The sequence below is a fragment of the Paroedura picta genome, chromosome 4 (assembly GCF_049243985.1).
Source record: "Paroedura picta isolate Pp20150507F chromosome 4, Ppicta_v3.0, whole genome shotgun sequence".
Lineage (NCBI taxonomy): Eukaryota > Metazoa > Chordata > Lepidosauria > Squamata > Gekkonidae > Paroedura > Paroedura picta.
In genome coordinates this window covers 88,992,248-89,018,928 of record NC_135372.1, presented here as the reverse complement: position 1 = coordinate 89,018,928, position 26,681 = coordinate 88,992,248, and the positions used below count along the sequence as shown (strand labels likewise).

Below are 26,681 nucleotides of genomic sequence, written 5' to 3'. Positions count from 1 at the left end.
GTCATGTCTGACCCTTGGAGTGACGCCCTCTAGCGTTTTCTTGGCAGACTCAATACGGGGTGGTTTGCCAGTGCCTTCCCCAGTCATTACCGTTTACCCCCCAGCAAGCTGGGTACTCATTTTACCGACCTCGGAAGGATGGAAGGCTGAGTCAACCTTGAGCCGGCTGCTGGGATTGAACTCCCAGCCTCATGGGCAAAGCTGTCAGACGGCTGCCTTACCACTCTGCGCCACAAGAGGCTCTAAAAATCAAGCCTCTAATTAAAAGCATTGTTATTCAATACTTTTAAAAGGACAGAGATATCATATTTGACAGTAATACAACAAAATATTCCAACTCTGGACAAAGGTTTTTCATTCAATAAATAAATTGTTCTCTTCAGATCTAAGAATGTCAGGCTTTTTCCCACTAGAAGTATTGGGAATATTCCATATAAATATCTGATTCTGTTTTATTACAGTGCCAGGCTTTAAGTTGTTAAAAAAATGAGATATTCAGACTCCTTGACGCTTAGTTCATAGTGTAATTGTGCATGGGTCTTGGCACACATGGCAAATTGACCTTCCAGCTAAAGCTTGTAAGGGGTATATTCAAACCCCTTATATAAAATGGAGCATTTTTATAGCCTGTGTCAACATAGATCTCTATATACCCTGATATATAAATCTTTCTGGCTTGATCAGCTTGTGATATATTTTAGAAGTGCAATTCTTTTATAGAATGTGTGAATGCTTACATATATCTTACTACCAGAAGAATGCTCCCATTTTCTGTTAACTATTGTATCATTTTTTGTTTGTTGTTAAAATTCAAATAAAATATCTCTTAAAGAGAATAAAAGAGACAATGGCCACAATCCATCAGAGTTAAGTGTGTTAAAGCCCTCTGAAATCAATAGGAATAAGTGGGCTTACCTTTGTGCTGAATGGTACTGTCAATGTAAACTGACCTATGTGGAGTTGGATTGTTGTCAAGACTGGCCTAAGATATTTAAGTATCTGAGATGAGAAATCCAAACACAGTGAAATATAATATTCAGTTTGATGTCTGGCAATTTGTGGTCTTTTGATGGTTCCCAAAATCTGCTCCTGAAGTATCAAAACTCTGATGTCAAATCCAGTTTAAATTAGGTCATTCTAAAAAACAAGAGAGATTCAAGTCTATCCAGGGGTCAGACAGTAGTGTTGGGGAAGTCCTGCTGTACGCCATGGCCATTGGCCTGTGGGGTTCTCCAGGGTTCAGCCTAATCCCCCATGCTATTTAGTATCCGTGGGACGTCTTTGGGAGAGATCATCAGGAGGTTTGGACTGCAGTGTCATCAGTACCTTGCTATTGTGAACATGTGACCAATGCTACAATAATTACACTGGATACTACTGATCCATTCCTGACCACAATTCAAGGCATTGTTTTTTTTTACTTTTAAAGTACTACATAGGTTGGATACGAGGGTATCTGAAAAACTGTCTTTTCTCATATGTTCCTGCCTGGGAAGATTTAAAAAGTGGCCATCACATTAACCAAAGAGTCTAATTCAGGACTAGAGAGAATCACTTAACCTTCTCTGGTATATTGGTATATGAAGGCTACCTTGAGTGGATGGCTGATTTCCCTGGCTACAGTGCCCTCCTTTGACCAGAGCTGAGTGCTGTCACTCAGGCTGAATCACGACTGTATGTCCCTGAGGTCACTAATTCATTATTCTCAAAGGGTCTGAAATCTGAAACCAACTCACTTTGCATCAAAGAAGGGCTAGTCATGTTTGTTCTCTATAATTTTGTATATCAGAGCTAATTTTTTTCTTGCCATTATGTTCCAAAAATAATGAGGACACAACTAAAAACATATTCTGTATCACCTACCTGAATTTTTGTGGCAGAGCTATTGGCTCTGCCTAGTCTACTACTGTGTACACATTTAGTTTTGGGAATATTCAACTTTCTGTTTATACCACAATTGATGATGATGGGGGAGCATGGTTAAGTATTTTGATTGCTGAATGTCTCTAGTCCTAGCAGAATGCAGCTACGAAGGTCCTCACTTCTTGTAAGCTGCCATGAGCTAGCTGGCTAAGAGCAGTGGCATAGAAATTAAATAATACCTTGGAGGCTCCACATCCAGCCAGTGCTGAGGCAGCTGCACTGGTTATCAGTTGAATACCAGATCAGGTTCAGAGTTTGGGTGTTAACTTTTAAGGCCATTTGTGGTCTGAGCCTAGGGTACCTGAGGGTACCTCCCTATACCCCCTGCAGGACTCTTAGCTCTGCAAACTCAAATAAGCTGGTGATCTCGGGCCCATGGGAAGTTTGCCTGGCCCCCGCCTGTTGGAATGAGCTCCCAGAAGAGCTAGGGGGATTTTGCCTGGCCCCCGCCTGTTGGAATGAGCTCCCAGAAGAGCTAGGGGGAGTTTGCCTGACCCCCACCTGGTGGAATGAGCTCCCAGAAGAGCTAGGGGAAGTTTGCTTGACCCCACCTGGTGGAATGAGCTCCCAGAAGAGCTAAGGCCCAGAGGCCTAAAACATAGAGCTCTTCCACCAAGCTTTTTGTTGAGGCCAGGTCTTGCCCCTCCTCTAATGTTCTCTGATAACATCACCTCTGGGGACTAGACAAACTGGGGGGGAGTGAGTGGTTTGGCTGCGATTGTTGGGATGGGTTGTGGGGTTTTATGTATTTTTATTTGTTTTTACTTGTTAGCCGCCACAAGCCAGAAAGCTGGGAGCGGCAGACTAAGTATAATTATAAATAAAATCACTGGATCGGCTGTTAAAACATGTCAGGGCACAAGTGTTTATTATACTCTTTCTCCAAGGAGCTCGGGGAGTATGGTTCCTTTCTCCATTTTACATATCTACTTGTGAAGTATCCATAACTGGACTTTCAAAAGGGTCTTGGCAAATTGAAAATGTTATTTTAATGCTATGAGACTTGAGGTTATATGATGGATTGAGACTACTTCTCATTCAAAAGGCATTATTTATTACATTTGTATTCTACTCTTCTATGGTTCCCTCAGCAACTGATCAGGGCAATACAAAATTTGCTTCAGCAATGCTGCAGTGTAAGATACTTGCACATCACTCACTGAGGCCAACTTTGAACATTCTTTTGTAGCAAATAAAATGTTATTTTTTATTGTAGAAAACACTCAACATGCAGTTGGGCTTTCTATGCATACATCTAATGCTACAGATATGTTTTAGTCACATTGCCTGTGCTGGGACTCTGCCATAATGTGGCCGTTAGGAATGGTGCAGCTGCTGCTGTTAAAAAGAAAGAAGCAAAGTGCCTGGAGAGGTCCTTCCCAACCACAAGCATCTGACTGATTTCAGAGGGCTGGAATGTCATGTCATTTTTTTATTTTGGAATATATACTGTATATAAAAGGAGAAGGCCCATTGGTTGACTCCTTGTATTCCCATTATACTAAAACTGAATCACACACAGAGCAAAGAGGAAGGGTGATAATGAGGTAAGCAGTTTGTCTCTGAGGTAATATAAAGTGGGTGGGTCACATCAGCACAAGATATGTCCAGACCCAATGTAAAGAGTAAAATGTGCTGAGATCATCTTATTTGATGCTGAATTTCCTACACATGCCAAATTCCACTTCATTTTAGCCTTATGGAAGTCAAAATTATAGCTGATTTCAACAGACTATGTATTTGATCATGTATTTACTTTCCATGGCAAAATCTATGAATACAGTAACAGTAATTAGGTGAATATCAAGAAAGAATGATAGCCTAGCTAATTGTGATTATTTTTATGAGGATTATCAATGACTGAAGAGATCTCCTAGGTATAGGGTGCTCAGGGAAAGAAGGTTGGGCCTTTCTAAAGATATAGTGGGTTGAATAAAGTATTTAAACAAGGTGAATAAGACTTTTCAGGATCCACCCCAAGTCCTGCTAAGCATACATGCTCTGCTAGTTCCCATTTGAACCTTAGGCTTTCAATCATGGACAAAACCATGCTCTGTGGAGAAAAGGGGATTAAACCTTTCCCATGTACCATTTTTCTGATCTGAAGTGACCTTGCAGAGCCAGTATTTCCTCCCTAGGGAAACTTATGTTTAAATCCCCCTCTCTCCATGCACTGTGATCCCAGTCTTGAGACTATAAGTTTCTGCCAGGAACTCCCAGTATATGTCTGTTTTGTGGGATCTGGGATAATTAGGCCTCAAGACAGACAAACCTAGTGCAAACAGGGGAGAAGAAAGTGGGACTGATTAAGCTGGTAACTTAGACATAAGAAGGCTTACAGAAACAGAACATCACACTGGAAATGAAAGAGTTGACATCTATTAAGTTATACCTGTGAGATATTTTGGTGCAACAACAAAATTTGCTAAAACATTGAGGAGTTATATAGGAGCAGGAAAGAGCTATGTCCAGCCATGACCATTGTGGCAGAACAAGACAAAGAGAGCCTGTTCAGCTACCTAGTGGGGCCTATGGGGTTTTGAAGAGATGAATTAGCTAAAAATATGGTGGTTCAAGTCCTCCAGTATTTGCTGATTATCATGAACATTTTATTCCTCTTTAAAAACAGCAAAAATGTCCCTCTAGAAACAGGGAGTCTCTTTTGGAAACTGTAAAATGTGTTTTTCTTCAATATGAGATTGTAAAATGTGTATGTAGATATAAAATATAACAAATGCTTAACATTTCAGAATACCTTATGAGGAAGAGCTGTAACATTTCCATTCTATAAAGAAAAATCCAGGCTAAGGAGCAGATGGAGACAAGAAGAAAATGTACATACAGACAGTATATGACACCTATATCTAGTAAAAAATACAGGTAACAGAAAATTGAAGTAATCTTACATAGGTAGCTTTAATGCATGGCCTTATAACTGAGATAGTTATCTTCCTTAATGAATATCTGTTTAAAATATAGTTTTGATTGAAAGTGTGAGAGTTTAAGGATAGGTTCAATGGTTGTAAACTAATTTAGGTATGTTTCCTTCAATCAACATTTAAAATTATTTTGCAGACAATAAATATAGTAATATTCTCTTACAGTAACTTAAAATGTTATTTGGATTGCAAAAATGACAATATTGATAGGATTTTAGCTAATTAAAACATTGAAATTAATTTAATATCCCAAATATATTTAATTTTGGATTTACTTATGCTTGTTAATGACCTTATTTGTACTCCCTTCTATATCACTGGTATAGTTATGTTGTTTTATTTGACATTTACTGAAATTGCTAATTTTATTATTTTTATAGTTGGTAGGTAAAAACAAGTTTTATGGACAATTACTTTGAGTTGATAACTTTACTAATGACTGATATGTTTTAATGTTTTTAATTGTGTTTTTATTGCTTGGTCATTTAAATATTGGTGACTTAAATATTGGTGACTTAATATGGTGTGTTTCCTTTTTGTTAATTTCTTTAGAGCCTAGTTAGTTGAGAAAATATGAATAAGTTTATAAAATAAACAAACGGCTCATAATGCTAGCCATTTCATTAATCTGAAATTCTCAAAATGATATCCTTATGGAAGAACTTAGAGTCCATGCCTGCTAACAGTTCTCAACATTTTGAGTACAAGTGCTGGGCAGGTTCTATATCATGACCCAGTAAAACTAGTGAAGGAACCACTTGGCCTTATCACCCTTTTCACACCTTGGGATGACACAGCCTTCCATTAACCACTTCGCATAGTATTATGTACAACTTTCTATCACCATACTTTTGGTTAAAGAAGTATGATTTAGACTATGTTTCTAGGGCTACAATCCTACGCTTGTTAAACTGGCAATATGTCCTGCTGAAATCTGAAACATTGTTAGAATAGTACTTCTAAGGCCCCCGCCTTAGGTCAATTTATTGGAAGGGATTTATTTACATTATATATGGACATTACCATAATTTTTAGATCACTTTTGAAGAATACAGTGTCTTTGTTTTCAGCACAGAAGCATTGTAATGACTACCAATTAAATTATTGTATTAATAGGATAAATGTACATATGCAAATTTGTACATAATCTAATGAGATCAAAACCCAAATATGCACCCCTGAAAAATAAAGATAAAATCTAATATTTAGTTTACAGGATTCTCCTGTCTCCTTTGCTTGATTTATGATACTCGGTTTCTAAAAGGTGAATTCTATTGTGAAAAATGTTCAAAGCTCTGGACTACTTAATCAGTGAAGGAAAAGGAATATTCCAACCACACTCAGTCCCATATAGTAAGGCCCTAGTAGGGCCACCGTAAATCTCCAAGGCCTCTCTCTCTTTCTTAAAATCCCAAACTGGAATGTCTTTAGCCTGAAATGCCTAAACAGCATTTTCACATACAGTATAGAACCTATACTGTAGGCTCTACCTGAGAATTATTGGGGGATCTAAAGGAGAACTGGTACATCTCACTTGTGGACACATCCCAAGTTAATGAAACCTTTCTCATGCTAATATTGGTATGTGTGAATGTTAAATGTGGGACAGATGGAGGAAAGACATTCTTCCCAGTGTAGATCTGAAGGGGAATTACAAGCTGATATCAGTCTCACATGCTCTTATTTGTGAATGCTGTTGCTGTGGGAGAGAATGCAGCAGAAATGCAAAAACTTGCTTGTTACTTGTGCAAAGGGCCCCAGTTGTGTTTTACTCAGTCAGTTGCTTAGGTCTCTGAAAACAGCCGAAAAGCAGGCAAAGCTCTGGACGCCTCCCCTCCCCCCCCCCCTTCTTAGCCAAACTTGGGACATTGCTCCGGTTTTGGGTGGGGAGGGGGGGCTGACTCATCCCTGAGCAGCTGTGCGTCCCAGCTGTGGACTTCATTTCCCAGGCTTCCTCCTCGTCCTAATGTATTCCGTTCTCCGGCCGGCTCTATGCATGTGTGTGTGTGCGTGTGTGTTTGAGAGAGAGCGGGCGAGAGCGAAAGCGCGACAGTGTGTGTGAGTGTGTGAGAGCAGCTAGGAGTCCCCGGGAGAGTGGAGGCTCATTCACTGATTAGAGGCAGCTTCGCGAAGCAGCGCTGCGCCTTCCCCGGCTCTCGGCAGCCGAGTCAGGCTCTCGCTCACTCCCATGCTGGCCGAAAGCGCTTGCACACACGCGCCGGGCTTTGCACGTCCAGCTCTCCGCCCCATGCAACATCTCACGCGCTTCCCTTCCCCAGCCTGAAGTCCAAAGGGGAAGCCAGCTCCAGGGAATTTCCACGGTGAGTATTGCAGATCCCAGGGGTACCTGTTAAGAAGCCAGGGGTGTGCGTTTGTGTCTGTGTGCGTGCACGTCTGTGCTCGTGTCGAGCTAACTTTCCGGATCTCCAGGGGTTTTGATCTGCGCTGGCGCTATTTGCTTCCCCTGCAAATCCGGGCTCTGAGGTTTCGAGAAGTCAAACTTTTGTGAGACAAGTTTGCCCCTACATTTCTACCCCTCGCCCCTATGCAAAGTTCAAGCAGAGCCAGCTGCTTCTCGGGGTCCGGGGATGGGAAGGGGGGGAGGGTGTCTTAATGAGTGTGTATTAAAAGTCAGATCAATATGGTGCCCCCTCCCCCTTTAAGCGTCGCTGCGATCCCGGGACTCTCCTCCTCCTGTTGTTTATTTTCCCGGGGAGTGGGTGGGAAGCAGCCAACGTGGGGAGGGTGGTGGTGATGGTGAGATCAGGTGCCAGGGGAAGCAGCCTGGCAAAATACAAACCGAAAATCGCGCGCTGCCAATTAGCGCAAACATCATATAGAAATTAAAGGGGGGGGGGTGCGACTTTCCATGGGTAAGCCACAGAGGTACTTTCCCGGGTTTCCTTCGCATGTCCTAGAGTCTCCGGCTGCAACAACGCAATTTCCCTAAACAAAACCTGAGCAGAGAGAGAAACTAAGGTCGAGGGGAAAAGCTAGTTTCCCTCCCACTTAATTAAAAAACAACAGGCACAAATAGGAAGAAGTTTTGAATAAAAGCGCAGGGTTTTTAAAAATTCCACGTTGCATTGTGCTCTAGCTCCGCGCACAATCTCTCCGTTGGCTTTCAGTTTTACTCGAGAATCAGGGCTCGCGTGGACTTTGCTTTTACTGTATTCGAAATTATACATTTGCTGTTGAGAACTTTTCACCTTTATTGTTTTGCTACATGGACCCCCCCCCTTTTTTTGTATTTTTTTCTTTACGAATTTGAAATGTTTGTAATTGGGAGAAATTATTAAAGTCTAAGAGAAGAACTTCCTTCAAAGAAGCTCACTCGCCTGCTTTTTTTTAAAAGATACATTTATATATATATTATATATCTGTCTCTCGCTTGGCTGTTTATGACTATTTTTACAAGTAATAGCAGAGACGAAGGTGCCCCTATAGAACCAACATCGGCACAGCGCACAAATAGCAGTCCCAGTTGGAAGCCCTTGGTGGGAGGAAGTGGGCGATGCACATAGGGCCAGGGGTCCTTTCGAAAAACTTTCTGCACCTTTTCAGCCCAGCAGCCGAAACACGACGGGCTTTGGACATAAAGCAAGAGCGGGGCAAGGAAGTCAGTCGCTACAGACGCTGCAAGGAAGGGGAAATAATTCCTCACCTTGTGGAGCGAAATACAAAAAAAAAAAAAAACACATCTGCTTGGGCACAATGGAATCATTAGGCGATGTCCAGTGTAAGAGTCGCATTCAAGGCTTTCGCCTTCCAGACAGGAAACGTGCAGGGAAGGGACCGTGACAATAAATTCAAACTGCTCCTCCCGTTTGATGAGCTTTGTTTGCAGTTTTAGGGAGAAAAGGGGCCCTGAGCGGACCTTAGAAACTGGGGTGGAGGGATTTTACTGGCCTCCCAGCAGACGTTTCCGGGAAGGAGCAAAAATCTTGATACCTTTGCAAGGCTGTTGTTAACCGATTGCGCACAATCGTTGGTGGGCGCAGAAGGTTGGCGTAGGCAGTAGGGAAGTACCCAGGCATGGCAGGGCGGACACGTTGCCGGGATTGAAAGGATGTGGAGATTCTCTCTCAAATGGACTTTTGAGATGTTCTTGCCCCACTTCGGGCGTTTTATTTAATGGAGTGCGAAAGGTGCGGAAGTGCCTTGTTTAAAATACTATGAAAGCAGCCCTGTTATTTTGTGCTGGAAAGGACAAACACCTGTTTTGATTTGCAACCGCGGAAAGTCACGCAAGGGCGGGTTAATTTTTCTTCTTGCTGGGAACGGAGCGTGAGGCGAACCTTTTACGTCCAAACTAATGCGGGGTTCCTCGCTGAGTTTGAATAGTTCGCTTTAGTCTTTTCCTGAAGTGGGGAAGCAACAGAAGCTCTCGGAGTTCACCCTTTGGGAGACCTTTCCGGGCCGGGGCTGGGACGAAGGGCCACACAATCTGCCCATCAGAACCGAGGTGCGGCTGTATCAAAATAGTTCGCGCGCCTAGATTTCCCCCAAGTAAATTTTTAAAAACTGGGGGTGGAAATCTGCGTTTTGTTGGGAGGGAAGGTATGATGGAAAGTTCTGCACAGCTCAGGAACACCTCAGAGTCTGCTTTGCAGCTCAGCTTGTTGCTTTTCAGCATCCCTGAGGTTTATTTTAATTTGCTTGCTTTTGCTGGGGGGTGGGGAAGACGACGACTTGCGAACCACTTGGGCGGTTGCTTTGTTGTTGCACCAGGGGGCCTGATCCGCCGTCACTTTCATGGATGATGTTCTTCCTGCTTCCTGGATTGGTATTCCTAGGTCCCGAACCGACAGTGCCCGTTTTCCACCCCTCACCCCCTCTGCCATTTGTCCCCTAATCTGGTCAGCGCGCCCGCAACACCAGCAACCCCCTTGGTATTTAGCTGTAAGAAACACAGAGTTAAATGGTTACTTGGAGATGTCCGCGATCCCTTCCTTCTGGTTCTCCATCTTCCATTTGTTTTCATTTGAATAGGTTACTTCAAATGGACAATCCATTTGAGCACTTTAATCCCCACAACAACTGATTTTTTTTTAATATCAGAATTTTCTAACTAGCAGTGTATTTCTCTTTTAAAAGTATGAGATCATGAGATTAAAAAGTAACAACAACCTGAAGTATCCAAAAATCTCTTAATTTCCTCCTTCCAGAAGTGATGGGGGTTTAATAAAAATGTTTATTCATTTTGAAAGCTTCCTCCCCTCTACAAACAGCAGAGAAAAGTAATTATTTTAATTATATTAATTTAAAATTTTGAAATAGTTTAAAGACCACAAAAATTTAACTTGTTTTAGTTGTCTGGGAGAGTTGGGGTTTTGTTTTGCTTTTTTAAGTAACAATATGGAAGTCATTTGTTGCACATAAAATCTAGTGGTTTTAGTATTTTAAATTATGTTTTTACATGTAATTTACACTGTAGAATACATTTTCTACCTGCTGCTGTGGCCAGTTTTGTTTTATCCACTTGCCTGTTGGCTCTGAGAAAAATTGCTAAATTCTATGTATGACCTTAGACTGGCTTCCTTTCAGTAGATTCTCTTCCTGGGTAGTTAAAATAGCATCACAGTTATGAATATGCAGTGAAACAATAAACTAAGCTGGAAATTGCATGTGAGATTTTGTTCTTGGATCCAGTTTTGTTGTAGATCAATTCTGAAGGGTTGTAATTCAGGTTCTCTTGGTCTTGCTGCTTCACTTTGCAGTTAGGTGGAAATAATGGATAGCATATAAGTGCCTTAAAAAGAAAGATTTTAAAGAAAAATATCTCAAGTGAGTGGTGATTTTAATAATACAAGAAATCAGAATGTTTTTTCTCTACTCATCTAACCTGGATACCCAGTGGACAGTTTATGTAGCTTCATAGATTTATCTCCACCCCCTTGGCCTCCTCCACTCCTTGTTTAGTTAATTCAACAAAGACTTTTTGCAATCTGTTTGGAGTTTGTCTGATGCCGTGGAAAAGTATCTGCTGATTTATTTGGTTGCTTTTCGATTTCTGTCGCTAGACCGTCTTTTCTCTTCCTTTCAGCGAGGATGTCAGCTGTTATTACTTCCTATTGATCCCTTTGCAAAGTGAGAAGTGAACTAAAATTAATGTCAATTCCACTGCTTGGATCAATAGCTGGAGTTATTTTAATCTGGATTTGCACAAGGTGCTAAATTAAAAAAATCAGCATAGAGGCAGAAAAGTAACAGTTACTTACTTTGCTTTTGCCCATTCCCTTCCCGTCACCTGAATGCTTCATCAGACTGGTTATTCTGCAATCCATATTTTTTTAATTAAGCAGGCCAGTTACTTTTCTTATTTTGGGTTCCATATTTAAAAACCGATGACATTTTGACATTGGGAGTGTATTAACTATAGATTTTCATAATGACTGGTCTTGCCGCAGCCTCATCTGTACATGCTCCTAACGATGGTAGTAGTAGGGAATCATGGGGTGGGGCAAAAGGATGGTGGGAGGAAGGTAAGAGATGAGGCCAGGATGGAAAAGAATGCAAGTCTTCAGGAAAAAAAAACTAAACTTGGCCTGACACACTATTACTGTGTGTTGATTTATTCTCTGTGTAATGAAGTTTGCAAACGAATAAGGCGGTTGGAGTGATTCACAGTATCCTACAAGGAGTGTCAAGTGTGGCTTCCAGATTACTAATTTATGAAATACATTTAATGTAATGAGGTGACAGCGCAAGTAAAAATAGAAAAGCAGGCGGCACAGACGGATCAGCGGTGCACTCTTGACCCTCCTCCCAATTTAAATTGTGGAGGATTTGTGCTATAGGCCAGTTTATAGTGCATTTCTGTTTATTGTTTTATCTTCTTTCAAAATAGCTGGGAGCAGTTATGCATTTTTCCACCCCAGTTGGGAAATTCTTACAATGTTGTTAGTCTTAACATTTGTTTGCTTGTTTTTTGATACACCAATTATGTGGAAAGTAGCAAGAGAAGAGCACCTGAATGAATGCTGGCCTTGGCATCTCTCTGACCATGGTTAAAACTTGACAAAAAGTTATTATACATTTGGAAGGGACTGAAAGTTGTTGAGATGAGATCCTTGGTCTGGCAATTAAGCATTGATCTTTCCTGGCAGAGGTGTCAAATGAGGAAGAAGCAAGAAATGATGCCCACTGCTCTTCATTCGCTGACTGTCTTGGTACAGGATGGGAGGAAAGGAAATGTTATTGCTGGACTCCATGAAAGGCACAGCCAGAATGCCATAGAGTTTGTTAACCTAGGCTTGCTCATTCATAGAATACAAAAGCCACTCCATTAGAAAAGGGACTCTTTCAGTAGGTTTTATTTGCTGTGTCTGACCTTCTTGGAACTAACAGCCACATTTTCGAACAGCTTTTTTATTATATGAATTTTTGTGTCTTTTTGAGTGCGGCAAGGGTAGTATATTGTTTTAGAGTAACAGTCGTCATATACTAAAGCACATTGTGCCATCCTGAATAGTTGGCAGTAGAAGCTTTAAAAAGGACAGTAGATTTGCTATGAAGTGAGGACAAAGAATTCTGATTTCAGAAAGGTTTGGGAGGAAAGGTGGCAGGCCCACACATACAAATCCACAGATGTTTTTGTTCTGTTTTTGTGTCTTTTCGTGTTAGGATTTGTTCCTTGGAATTTGTAAGAAGCTGCAAAGGAAAAGCAAGCCCAGAAATTGTGCTAATATTTTTCCCTCTAAATGTTAATGGCAGATCCAGGACTGTTTACAAATCTACTTAAGTATGAGCGCATTAGGAAGTAAAATTACTGATCCGTTTTGTGCTGTCCTCGACCTGAAAGACAGATGCTTGCGAGAGATCAGATGGCACAGGCACCCATTATGATTTTAAATATTGTTGGAGATGCTAGGCACTTTATTGATGAAGTTTGCATTGCTTGCTTTACAAAAAAAGAAGCTCAGAGAAACGATGGGGGGGGATTTAGAAATACACACAGTGAGCATGTTGTTTATTCCATCGCGCACGCCATTGCTAAAATTTAAAACCTATGTAGACATTGCTTCTACAGCAAAAAATAGAAATGGCACCTGGATTGTTTATGCATTGCAGGCTGTATAAACATCTATAAGGAAGTTCAATTATATTTTTTGAAGTAATAGAGGCTAGGTTTTTTGTTTAGGGCATACCAAAGTTCACACTGTTGATTTTCACATATCGAGATTTTTTTTTTTTTGGCATGATTTTTTGCTTGGTAAGAGGTAGGTAGGTTGCCCTTTTACTGCTCCTCAGAGGATTCTCTCTTCTTGAATGCATCCTGGGTGTGGTGGGAGGTTAAAGCAATTTATTCAGATCATCTAGTCCCTGCTGGACATGTTCCTTGATCTGAACCTGCTCCAATTCCTTGCTCATATGTATAGCAGAAGAAGATGATACTGCGACTATTGGTATGCCATGTTAAATCAGCTTTTGAGAGTTCTTCTCTTGAACTCAAGTTTAGCGCAAAAGCACCGAATGGGAGCAGGAGAAAGATTTGTGCAGACATACCCTTAGAGGGAGTCAGAGGCACTTCTAGATATTTGTAGTTTCCTGTACGTTTCTGGCTCAAGCGATTTTTTTTTTTTGCAACATCCTGGACAGATGGCCAACAAAGACTGACAACCTCTGTTCCCCTCTTTTTCTCACTGTTTCTTTACAGCTTTGAGATGGTGATGAGGTACCAGTGAAATCCTTCAGCTCTACCCTCAGACGTTGTTTTGCTTTCCATACAGGGAAGACCATTTCCCTTGTGGCCCTGTCAAGGAAAGAGTCTCCGATGGACTTACACCGGGCAGCCTTCAAGATGGAAAACTCCTCCTACCTTCCCAATCCTCTGGCATCTCCAGCCCTCATGGTTCTTGCTTCTACTGCTGAAGCCAGCCGCGATGCTTCCATCCCTTGCCAACAGCCAAGGCCCTTTGGCGTCCCTGTGTCAGTGGACAAGGATGTTCACATCCCATTCACCAATGGCTCCTATACTTTCGCCTCCATGTATCATCGACAAGGTGGGGTGCCAGGAGCATTCACCAACCGTGATTTTCCACCTTCCTTGCTTCACCTCCACCCTCAGTTTGCTCCCCCCAATCTGGATTGCACCCCAATAAGCATGCTGAACCACAGTGGTGTTGGGGCCTTCCGTCCCTTTGCCTCCACTGAGGACAGGGAGAGTTACCAGTCAGCGTTTACACCTGCCAAACGCCTGAAGAACTGCCATGATACTGACTCTCCCCACCTTCGCTTCTCAGACGCTGATGGCAAGGAGTATGAGTTTGGAGCCCAGCTCCCATCAGGCTCCCCTGGCTCCCTCAAAGTCGATGACACAGGGAAAAAGATCTTTGCTGTCTCTGGCCTCATTTCAGACCGGGAGACCTCATCTAGCCCTGAGGACCGAAATGATAGATGTAAGTACCTTAACTTTGCTTAGCTGGACTGTTGAAATAATCAACAGGTGTGTTCTCTAACACCAGGATACATTAAAGAGGCACATGATACTTGTGGTCTTGTTTTTTTTAAGTGGATGTTGATGGATTGCAGAGGGAGGTGGATTGAAGGGAAATTGTAAAAGGAAGCTGTTCTTCTCAGCCTAGATCAGGGTGCTGCGCGGCAGAGTATTGCCAGTGCTATAGAGAAGGGAGAAAGATTCTGCATTGCTGTTGTGTTCAAAGTTGTCCCTCATAGTTACCTAGAAATGTTTGTTTCTGGGAGCTTACATTTTCTTTGAAAAATATTGCCCCGCTTTCTAATTAAATCCCCCCTGACCATTTCCTTACTCATTTGCTTTGTGTAACTAGCATATCAGAAGTTGCCACTCAGTATGTCGGTTTTATTTTGAAATATTTAACATAAGGTAAAAACCTGACAAAGAGAAAGAAAGAAGGTGTGCTCTTCCATGGTGGAAGACTAAGCTGTAATATCTCCCATATAGTTTGCAGTGTATTCAAATAGTTTCTAAATTTTGGGGATGAAAGCATCTTTTGCAGATCAAGGGCCATCTGAAAGCCTGTTGGTACAAGCTTCATTATGGGAGAAGTGCCTGTTGCAGCATCTTCTCCAACCTCCCATCTGGCTCCTTTTCTCATTAACATGCCTTGCTGTAGGGAAAATAGTTCAAATGGTACCCCGTAAGATAAGGCAGAGTTTGGCTGATGCTGGTTTCCTCATACAAATGCAGTTTAGACACTGAGAAAAGGTTGTTTTTCCATGTGGGTTCCTTTGTTCATTCTTCTGGACTCTTGCCTCCTCCCTCATTTTTAGCTGGGGGGGGGGGGAGTAAAAGGGAGAAGCAATGATTTTTTTCCCAAGCTGTATGCAGCTTCCCAGTCCCCCCTCAGCTACCATTTTTCTTCTTCTCCTTTATGATGCCGAAGAGAGTAATAGAGACGTAGTTGCGCTCTCTCCCTTGTCGGTGCTGCTTCCTCGGGCTGTCTCCTTGAATTAGGCACTGTGTTAACTTCCCGGTGCTGGGAGGCATCTGCCGAAAGCCCGCATACCTTGTCAATAAAAGTCACCATAAAATCAACCTGCCTTGTAAATCCATCGCTCTTTGGTTTTGAAATATGCCATGAGTGTGTCTTTTATGTCAACGTTTGTAAGTGTGGAATGATTCCCTCTTAAAGACAGAAGATACATGTTGCCCTACAAACGTGCGCTCTCTCTTTCCCTAGTATGACTTATGCTGTGTAAGAAGGGCTTGCATGATGGGTTTCTTTTTTTGTCCTGAATACTGGAGTGCAACAGTTGATTGTTTGCAAGAGTGTGTTTGTGTGTATGTGCATGTAGGGTGGGAAGGATATTAACAGGAGTTGAAAAGAAAGAGTTGAAGTTACCATTAATAAAAATAACATACATTAACTGTTTATGGTGCTCTCCACTATTGGTATAACCTGCTTGTATACCGGAAGATGACACTTAAAAAGCTGGTCTGCTGATTAAATACATTAGGGTGAATGGACATTCCATCTTGCTAACATGCGCCTGTCAGATAGTGGTATAAAGAAGTAAAGCCTTCCATTAATAACTGGACAATATGTGGAAGAGATGGAATGACAAGCACAAACTCTAATAGCGTTACATGTACTGCGTACAACACGTGCATGTCTTTTGTTCAGAAAATACTAGATCTTTCTTTCACTGACTTTGTTGTCAGAGTCTTGAATTTTTAACAGTGTATAGGCAAGCCATTAAAAAACCACATAGAGAATAAAGGTTTGAAGAAGGCAATTAAAATATATATATACATTATAGCAGGAAAGACAGGATAAAAAAATGCAAATTGTAAAGTCTCACAGTATAGAAAGTTTTATTTCTAGATTTTACGTGCTTTGCCTTGAAACAAATAGAAATTGGTTTGAATGTATAGTGTTTTATTAGGAGCCAGATGAAAATTGAATTTACATGCAACAAGCCGGGGTAAACTATAATTTTTGGAAGACAGACTAGATTCAGTTTAGGGTTCGAATTTCTTGCTTAGTTAAAGGGGTTGAAGACATACTATATTCATGTAATGCGAGCTTGGTTAAACCTAATTATGACCTTCAAATACCCTTGACATGTTTAGGCATGATTTTTTTGAATGCATATTTTAGGGCATTTAGTATCTGGGATAAAAACAGGGAGCGTGCTCAATGTGTTCACAAGATTTGTAGTAGTTTATAGAATGGGTCTGAGGGCTGTTGTTGCTTTTGAGTGGTTCCGTGGTTTTAGACAGAAGCAGAGTATGCATGCATGCATATTTGCATATATGTAAATGTGTCTTTCTGGGCATTTATAAATACCTGGTCATTGACCCCTGAAAAGCTGTCTCAGTTTCTTTGCACAAACAGTATATACAAACCCTTCTGTGAAACAAGGATCCTTTCACCACCTCCCTAACATGCATTGCCGAGGAATGGTTGTATAGACAAGCTGGTCGGCAAAAGTGTATTGACAGGGTAGTAAAATTCATCACATCAGCACAGCCTTTATGCCTCTAATAGACACCCTACAGAATTGCAGGGCTCCACTGTTTATTTGTATTCTCCAAAATACTGCTATGGAATCAGCCCACATGATGGGTGAATAACTTTAATTGCAACACATGACGTTCCTTGTGCCGGCACCAACAAGTTATATTCATTTTTTGTTTACTTTTTATAATGTTGAAGTTGGAATTTTCACTAACTGACTGCTTTGATTTTAATAAGGAAGGCAAAACAATGAATTTTAAAGTTCCTGGAAAAGGGATGTTGTTCTTAGAAGAGTACTGCTCAAAGTTAGTTCTACTGTACTAAGAGGATCAAAATAAGGGGAATATATGTCTGTATATACATAGGCATCTAGTTTTATTAATTAACTAATGATAAGATTCTCTGTGCTTCTATTCCCACAGGGATTGATCCTTATCTCTGTAAATCAGTGATGTAAATATGGATTTATTCCTTACCTACCTGAAAAGCAGCTTTAACATTTATATTAATATATACCAGGGTTTTGGGTTCTCCCTCCAAACCACAAGTTTTGAATCCTCAAGAAATAACATGATTTATTGGGATTAACTGCAGATTTAAAGTTGGAATCAGCAAATTACAGACACACAGTTGTTCCCCAAATGAGTGTAGGCCTCAAGAATAAGCATGATTTTTACTTTGTGGGGAGAGGCAATAGCAATCGAACATTTTTGTGGTAATGGTTACTTTGCAAATCTTCCTAGAGAGTTTATTAGTGCACTAGCATGTATTTTTCCTTTGGATTCTGAGTCCTGTACTCCTGAAAACTCCAAACATATAAACTTCAAGATCTGTGCATGAAGATCCGGGTTCATTAGTTGAAACACATGTTTTGTGTGGTTATCTCTGTTTAGATGTTTATATGCGAAAGCTAATGATGCTTATGGAACACTGCTTACAATGCATGTGTGTGGCGCAAGCATCAGTGAACACATTATGAGGAGCTCTCCCAATAAATGCATGTAAACATTTCTAGCAGGAATAAATATAAGCACTGTATCTCTGTGTCATGGATATCTATTACTCTGTTTTAAAATCTCTTTATTCTCTGTCTTTTAAAATACATGTCCAGACTGCTGTTCCTTACACACCAGACACTTCAGTGTTTCTTCTCAGCTCAGGGACCAGGAGATGGGCCTGCAGCAGCTTCTAGATTACGCAGAACAAATTTTTCTTGTTTGACTAAAGCCAGTTGCTTGTTGTTATTCTGTCCTTTGTTAATTTAGGGAACTCCTATATACCTGGAGTTAGTTAACATTATCTTGCCTTTATTGTTAGTCTACAGGTAACCGTTTCTCCTGTTTCTCTGGGTCTCTTTAGTCTCTATTATGTCTATCTCATGATCAAAGTTAGGTTTACTGAGCCTTGTTTTCCAAATATGTAAAGTCAGCTCATAGTACCATTAAATTCATTATTTTGAGAATCATATGAATCCGTTTACATTTCTGGTAGCTGTTTTTAAAATGCAGTATACAAACTGTGGACAGTTTTTAAGGGCCCTGTAATGAGATGGAGACTGAGGCAGCAGCATCTTGTTTATGCTCCAGTTTTTACTCACAATTTTGCATCACAGTAGGAGATGAAATTCTTGTTTGGCTTTAGAATTCGGGTTGCTTTTGAAAATCATTTAAACAACTTACAGCTTTGAAACTAATGAATGGAAACATCTGAGAACAAGTCAAAGTGCTGTTTTGTTTATGTGCCAAGCAGGAATGATTAATAATGTATAAATTCATGTTTTTTTCCCCTTTGTCTTGGCTTTTTATACAACTATAGGATATAGAGCAAAGCTCAAGATTCATCTCAGCTCTGGCTACCTCAGCAAAGCACATGCTGTCCAGGTGTTTATACATGAGGGCCTATAGTGCGGCTGGGATGTGGAGGTTAATTATTCCAGTTCAAAATGTAGATGTGAAGTTTGTTTTTTTGTTCACTGCTGTATGCTGAGAGCATTTGCTTTGATAACATGCCACTTTCTAGAAATACTTAGGGGCTAGAAAGACAGTAAGACCATTTTGCTAACAGCTGTTGCACACCACTATGATTGAGATTATTTACAGGCCTTGTGAAATAGCTACATTTGTGTGTATTAATAAAATAGTCCATAAAGTGCAACCGCTCGTTAGAGTTACATTAGGCCTAATATAAACATTCAGTAAGCTACAATAAGATATGAACAATTTACATTTAAAAGTTTACCTCATAAAACAATGAAGCAAATACATTTTAGAAGGTAACTATTAATAAGCCCACTATCAGAAGTAAACACACTCAGTCAGGATAGTTTTTGGACTTTGTCACAATGTTTTAGTGATCATGAGATGAATTTTGCCACAGTTTCTATAGTCTTGTTGTCATACCCTGAAAGAATGTTTAAACAGGTAATATTCCAGAGAACAGCCTGGAAAGGCAGCTATAAGTGGGGCTAACATATTTGTGCTTTGCTTAGCATACATCTTACAGGAAAACAAATGCATAATGGATTCAACAACCTGAGCTCCGCAGGGATATAACATGTGGATGTACAAGGTAAGTTTTGGCTCTGTAAGACAAGATTGCAGGTACAGAAGTAGAAAGTCTTGAAGGTTCAGATTTTGAAAACTTACTAGTGGACCCCGCCACCTCGATTTCAGCAGAACCATTGCTGATTTGCATGGGCCTGACAGACCTTGCCTTGGATTAAGCCAAAGCACAACTAACTGCCTGTTTCCTACACCTTTTTATCTACATTTTGGCTACCCTTTTCCTTTCCTCCCACTCAGCAAACTGTTGCCGGGTTTTCTTGTTGTGTTGCTCTGTTTAATTGTCCTGTTGGAATAAAATGTTTAGGCCGTTAAAGTGGCGGAGGGCTGGGTGTGAGTTGCTCCTGTTCTGCCGGCTGCAGGACCATCTGGCCCTGGCTCGCATCCGCTGGTCTCCAGCTTCTCTTTCTCTTTATGTTAGCTGGGGCTATCTTGCACACTTGGAATGCCTAATCACCATGGTGAGAGGATGGGCCTTGCTGCCTGCCCCTTCCCGTCAATTGTCATGCAGAACCGATCGGGACAACCGTTTTCTTTGCGGCAGTCGCTTGCCCGTCTTCGCCTGGCTCTTGGCAGAAGGACGGCTTTTAATTGATCATTTGTGGGGGAGGGCTGAGGTTGTTTGAGCTTCTGAAATGTTTCCCCACACAGCCTGTACCACCCGGCCAGATTTTTCATTTGTTGGGAAATACCAGTGATTTAGCTATGTCTTCGCTTTCCTCTTGGACCCCTGCTTGTTGCTGTTTTATGGTGAACTCTGAGGGGCTTATAATTGCAGCTCCAAGGAGCACTGAGCAAGAATTAAATGTTGTGTTTATTTGTCCACAACTGGGAAGGGGGCACATATGGGCACTAAACATTTATTGTTCTTTCCACTGTGTGCTTATGTTTGTATTTGCATGAATGCTTATGGATTTATTATCTGTGAACGGGATGAACTCTTAATCTCATGTGTTTAATTTACAAATCCTGCCCTTTTTTGCCACCCTACAAAAAAACCCCAAACTTGGCATCATCCTGCTCTTTAACTTAACTGAAAGTTGAGTTCAGCTGGAATTTTCTGTTAGAAAGATATAATTTCTCAACACACAGGAAGGAAACTTTTTCTTGGATCCATAGCACACTTGAAGTGAAGAATCACTAGAGATGAGTTTGATCCAGAAGAGCAAAAGTCAAATCTTGTGTGGCCAAGTTTCTTCATATATAAACCAGGGATAATGATTGGCAGGTCCAGCCCTATCACTCAGCAGGTGAAGTGAGTTGGGTGATTTTGAGACATCATTAATGGGTACAAAATTATCAACTAATTCATTTTTATGACCATGATAATGGGATGGGAGGGCAACATATGGATTTTATTCCACAGGCACCAGAATGTCTTGAGCTGTCTTCACTGGTCTACTCTGGCACACATTGGGATTGACAGCTCCCACCTAACATATCCCTGGATGTCTGCAATGGTTCCTGGAGAAGGTAGAGGGGAGGGAGCCCTACAGGGATATTATGCCACAGAGCCCACTCTCTGAAGCTGCCTTTTTGTCCAGGTGAACTGATTTCATAGAATCATAGAATTGGAAGGGACCTCATGGGTCATCTAGTCCAACAGGCTTCCTCGGGAGGTGGTAGGTTCTCCATCTTTGGAAATTTTTAAACAGAGGCTAGATAGCCGTCTGATGGAGAGGCTTATTCTGTGAAGGCTCAAGGGGTGGCAGGTTACAGTGGATGAGTGATTGGGTTGTGAGTGTCCTGCATAGTGTCCCAAGGAAGCCTGTTCCACTGACAAACCGCTCTGTCAGGAACTTCTTCCGGATGTTTAGACGGAATTTCTTTTGAATTAATTTCATCCCATTGGTTCTGGTCCGTCCCTCTGGGGCAAGAGTCTGGAGGTCAGTTCTAATTCTGGGAGAACTTCAAGTGGCACCTTGACAGTATTCCTTAACACAGTATATGTAAAAAAAATGCTACAGATTGGTATCAATTTGAAAAATTAAGGAGGAGTTAAAGCAGCAGCTAGAGTTTCTTGCTCTACCAGGATTTCATAAGTTTCCTGGGAAGTGATGGGCTGTGATTATACCATATAATTCTGTCATTTAAAAGCATTTAAAGAACAGGTAATTATACTATCACATAAATAAATGAATGGTGCAATGATTAATACAATGAGCAAATGCAACATGCAAATTGATATTATTAGAACTGAGTTCTCTTCCAAGCCCCAAGCATTTATTTAGATTTTTAGTTTAGTTGGTTCAAAGGTTGTTGGTGAAAATAATGATACTATAAAATATTGAAAAATAGCTGGTTGAAATCTTTCCAGAAGATTGCTTACATTAGTCATTTATTTGTTCCAGGAGATATAGACATACTTGTTCAATGTAGCATTTCATTTGTGGGGACAATATATGTTCTCAGCATGGAATCATAGTCTTGTCTCCAGGAGAATGTACAGTATTTGCTGGCGTATAAGACTACTTTCCCCCCCTGAAAAACATGCCTCCAAGTGGGGGGGTCGTCCTATACGCTGGGTGCACTTCAGTTGGGATAGACATAGCTGCCCATAGTGGCCCATAGTACTGTAATGTAATGTAACAAACTCTATATTTTGAGTGGAAATGTTGGGAGGTCGTCTTATACGCCCAGTCGTCTTATACGCCGGCAAATACGGGTAGTTCTTTCCTCATAAAATGTATCTGTTTCAGTTGTGATTTTTGCATAGAATGTAGCTGGTTGAGTGAATGTCAGAGATACCAATTGGACAGTGTCAATGATGTCCCTTGATGTCCCTAGTTATGACTGACAAATGTCCAGTCTCATTTTAAAATATATTACAGCATGGTTACATCCACATACCATCCCCAATTTATTATGTGGGATAAGATATGCTACTGATACCTGATCTGAGTAGTTATTATACTATTGTAGGATGTAGGATAAAGCCAGGCTTTAAATGTCTTGTGGAGACTCAGAAAGAATCATTTTCCACTCATGAATAAAGGCTGGTTTATATATTATGGTCATCACGTGAAGACCACTTTAAATTGTTTTACATGGTGGGAGTTTGTGAGCAGTGGCTGGCTAGTCCGTGAATTGGGTGAATTCAAATACATCAACACCAACCAAAAGGTAGGTTTGTAGTCTTGCTATGAAAATCATTCAGTTCGCATAGTAAGCCACTGTGTATAGATGTTGCACCTGTTACAGTTAACACATTGAACTGCTTAGCCTCTGCATAGCTACCGTAATCTGTAATATGGCCATGGCATGTCCATGCAGAACAGGATAGATGATACATTCAGAGTTTTCCTTTGATGTCAGAGGTAGGGTTGCCAAGAACCTGGCGGGAAAATGTTCTGTTGCTTTATTAGAGGGTTAATGTGTGGAGAGAGGCAAGTGAAGCTCTTTCTAGTGAAGAGGTAAGTAATTGTTGTTGTTGTTGCTGTTGTTAGGTATGAAGTCGTGTCAGACCCATTGCGACCCCATGGACAATGATCCTCCAGGCATTCCTGTCCTCTATCATTCCCCGGAGTCCCATTTAAGTATGCACCGACTGCTTCAGTGACTCCATCCAGCCACCTCATTCTCTGTCGTCCCCTGCTTCTTTTGCCCAGCTCCCAGCATTAGGCTCTTCTCCAGGGAGTCCTTCCTTTGTTCGCCTTGCAGTCCAAGGGACTCGCAAGAGTCTTCTCCAGCACTGGACTTCAAAAACCTCAATTCTTTGACGCTCGGCCTTCCTTATGGTCCAACTTTCACAGCCATACATTGCAACTGGGACCATAGCCTTGACTAAACCCACTTTTGTTGGCAGGGTGATGTCTCTGCTTTTTAGGATGCTGTCTAGATTTGCCATAGCTTTCCTCCCCAGGAGCAAGCGTCTTTTAATTTCCCTGCTGCAGTCCCCATCTGCAGTGATCTTGGAGCCCAGGAAAATAAAATCTGTTACTACCTCCATTTCTTCCCCATCTATTTGCCAGGAATTGAGAGGTCCGGATACCATGATCTTCATTTTCTTGATGTTGAGTTTAAAGCCAACTTTTGCACTCTCCTCCTTCACCCATATCAACAGGCTCTTTAGTTCCTCTTCACTTTCTGCCATTCAAGTGGTATCATCTGCATATCTGAGGTTGTTGATATTTCTCCCTGCAATCTTGATTCCAATTTGTGACTCATCTAACCCCACCTTTCTCATGATGTACTCCACATACAAGTTAAATAGGCTAGGCGACCGTATACAGCCTTGCTGAACTCCTTTCTCAATTTTGAACCAGTAATTCCATGCCCGGTTCTCACTGTTGCTTCTTGACCCGCATATAGGTTTCTCAAGATACAAATAAGATGCTCTGGTATTCCCATCTCTTTAAGAACTTGCCACAATTTGTTATGCTCCACACAATCAAAGGCTTTAGCATAGTCAATGAAGCAAAAGTAGATGTTCTTCTGGAACTCCCTAGCTTTATCCATGATGCAGCGTATGTTGGCAATTTGATCTCTAGTTCCTCTGCCTCTTCAAAATCCTGCCTGTACTTCTGGAGGTTCTTGGTCCACATATTGATGGAGCCTAGCTTGTAGGATTTTTGCTAGCATGAGAAATGAGTACAATGGTGCGATAGTTTGAACATTCTTTGGCATTGCCCTTCTTTGGGATTGGAATGTAAACTGACCTTTTCCAATCCTGTGGCCATTGTTGAGTTTTCCAAATTTGCTGGCATATTAAGTGTAGCACTTTTACTGCATCATCTTAAGATTTTGAATAGTTCTACTGGAATGCTGTCACCACCACTAGCTTTATTGTTGCTCAGACTTCCTAAGGCCCATTTGACTTCACATTCCAGGATGTCTGGCTCCAGGTCAGTAACTACCCCATCGTGGTTATCAGAGATGTTAAGCTCGCTCTTGTATAGTTCCTCTGTATAACTTTGCCACCTATCTCTTCTCCATCTGTGAGGTCCCTGCCTTTTTGGTCCTTTATCATACCCATCTTTGCATGAAATGTTCTCTTCATATCTCCAATTTTCTTGAAAAGATCTCTGGTCCTCCCCATTCTATTGATTTCTTCTGTTTGTTTGCACTGTTCATTTAAAAAGGCATTCTTATCTCTTCTAGCTAGTCTCTGGAATTCAGCGTTCAGTTGGGTGAATCTTTCTCTTTCTCCCTTGCCTTTCACTTCCCTTCTGTCCTCAGCTATTTGTAAAGCTTCCTCAGACAGCCATTTTGCTTTCTTGCATTTCTTTTTCTTTGGGATAGTTTCAGTTGCGAACCTTCGTCCATAGTTCTTCAGGCACTTTATCAGATCTAATTCCCTAAATCTATCTGTCACCTCTACTGTATATTTGTCAGGGATATGATTTAGTTCATACCTGAGTGGCCTAGTGCTTTTCCCTACTTTCTTCAATTTAAGCCTAAATTTTGCAACAAGAAGCTGATGATCTGAACCACAATCAGCTCCTGGTATTGTTTTTACTGACTGTATAGAACTTCTCCATCTTTGGCTGCAGAGCACATAGTCAATCTGATTTCTGTGTTGACTGTCTGGTGATGTCCACGTGTAGAATCGTCTCTTGGGTTGTTGGAAAAGAGTGTTTGCTATGACCATTGTATTCTCTTGACAAAATTCTACCAGCCTGTGCCCTGCTTCATTTTGTACTTCAAGGCCAAATGTTCCTGTTATCCTGGTTATCTTTTGGCTTCCCGTTTATCTTTTGTTAAATAGCATCCTATTAACATATGTTTAGAAGACAGGGCACTTTTTATCTAGCCTGTTGGCAACCCCAGTCAAAGGGTAAACATGCATCTGAAACACCATTATAGAAAAGCAGCTAGGGAGGTGATTTTGAGGAGAAAAGGCATAGAGAGGGATACCCCACTCCATACTTCAGATAGTTTCTTCTATTTCTGCTTTTCATTTAAAATCAGGCTGTCAGAATTTCCTTGCCTATATTTGAATGTAATGTGAAGTTTGACTTAGAGATGTAATGAAAAGAGATTATTTAAATGTCTAAAATACACTGAGCTTTGATTCTGTTCTCTGATTCTAAAATCTGAGTAGAATAAGTTAAAAAACAGTAATTAAAAATGTTGAATGTTTTCTACCATGAAATGGTTTCCAATGATCTAGCCACTCCTCTTCCACCTTTCCCTCAGGTGGCAGCTGAAGCTGGTGGAATTAATCCTTTTATCTCACGACGGATGCTAGAAGGAAAAGCTCTTAGTCAGCCTTGCCATTCACACTGCTTTTCTGTTGAAAATTAATAATAGAATAATTTTAAGTGTTGGGTTCCTGTCCCATAGTAGCCTATTTTTTCTGTTAGTATAGGAAGACTGATTAAGGTAACCCTCCACTTGGCATAGTTCAGAGACCCCTTTCCTTTTCCTACCCTGTGGAATGGACTCCCTCAAGAAGTGAAGGGGCTCAATTTTTAGAAGGCACTGTAAGACTGTTCTGTTTTCCAGAGTTTTTAATGGCATTTAAATGGCTGCTATTTTCTTGGGGAGGGAGGTAAATAAGTGGGATTTTACTTATTTTCTATGTTTCTAAGTTTCTAAATGGTGAGCTGCTTGGAATCACAAAGGAAAGGCAGGGCATTGTGTACTGAAACTTGTATGTTGCCTGGGATTAAGCCAAATAGTGGCTTCTTAATGGTTAAACTGTTCCTGTTCTGCATGAACAGTGCAATGAAGTAATGATTAGTACGGAGATGACTCTATATTTGAAGTGTAATATTTGTAATGGAGGGATTGTTAAGGTTGTACACTCCTACTTGGGATTGTTTAAACATTGGAACTAACTTGTGCATGAATATGTTTAGAATCATGCTGTAGGTTTTGGGAACAAAAGGCAGTGCTCTTTAATGTTATTAATATTTAAGTTGGTATCAGGAAGTGTTAACAGGGTTTTTAAACTTGTGTTTCATATCGTTCATGAATTTGTCTCTGCCCAAATTTTTCCTGCTCCTTTTCATTCAGAAGAAAAGAATTACTTGAAAATTCTGAACTAGAAATTTCTGTGAAATTCTTGTTTTGACCTGTGACATCATGCCTTAAAAGGGATATTACATTACAGTTGTACATTCTCTGCAAAAGATAGGTCTGTGTCAGCTTCTCCCCATTTACGTATGGCTGTCCGCAGCTATAACTTTAGCTAATCCATATGTCATACGTAACTGAGAAAGACAGCAGTTCACAGCCATCTTAGTAGTGCAAACAACTTCTCACCTTCACTCCTGAGCACTGAAGTATTTACTGTGTTATGTGTTAATGTTCATAATTCCTTCTGTGGACTTGAATACTTTGCTGACAAGAATGTATCTTGAGATGTT

At 40.9% G+C, this 26,681-nt stretch overlaps 1 protein-coding gene across 5 annotated transcripts in view; it reads left to right on the top strand.

Annotated features, from left to right (window-relative positions):
• Positions 1–6,955: 6,955 nt before the first annotated feature.
• RNF220 (ring finger protein 220) overlaps positions 6,956–26,681 on the top strand; it is a 350,539-nt gene continuing 330,813 nt past the window's right edge. For 3 of the 5 annotated variants that reach the window (XM_077334011.1, XM_077334012.1, XM_077334009.1), the window contains exons 1-2: positions 6,958–7,183; positions 13,522–14,263. In XM_077334011.1, coding sequence (XP_077190126.1) covers positions 13,639–14,263 — 625 coding nt within the window. In that variant the 5' untranslated portion in view covers positions 6,958–7,183; positions 13,522–13,638. Of the gene's footprint in view, positions 7,184–13,521; positions 14,264–26,681 lie in introns of all 5 variants that reach the window. The other 2 variants (XM_077334013.1, XM_077334014.1) reach the window with 2 other exon arrangements.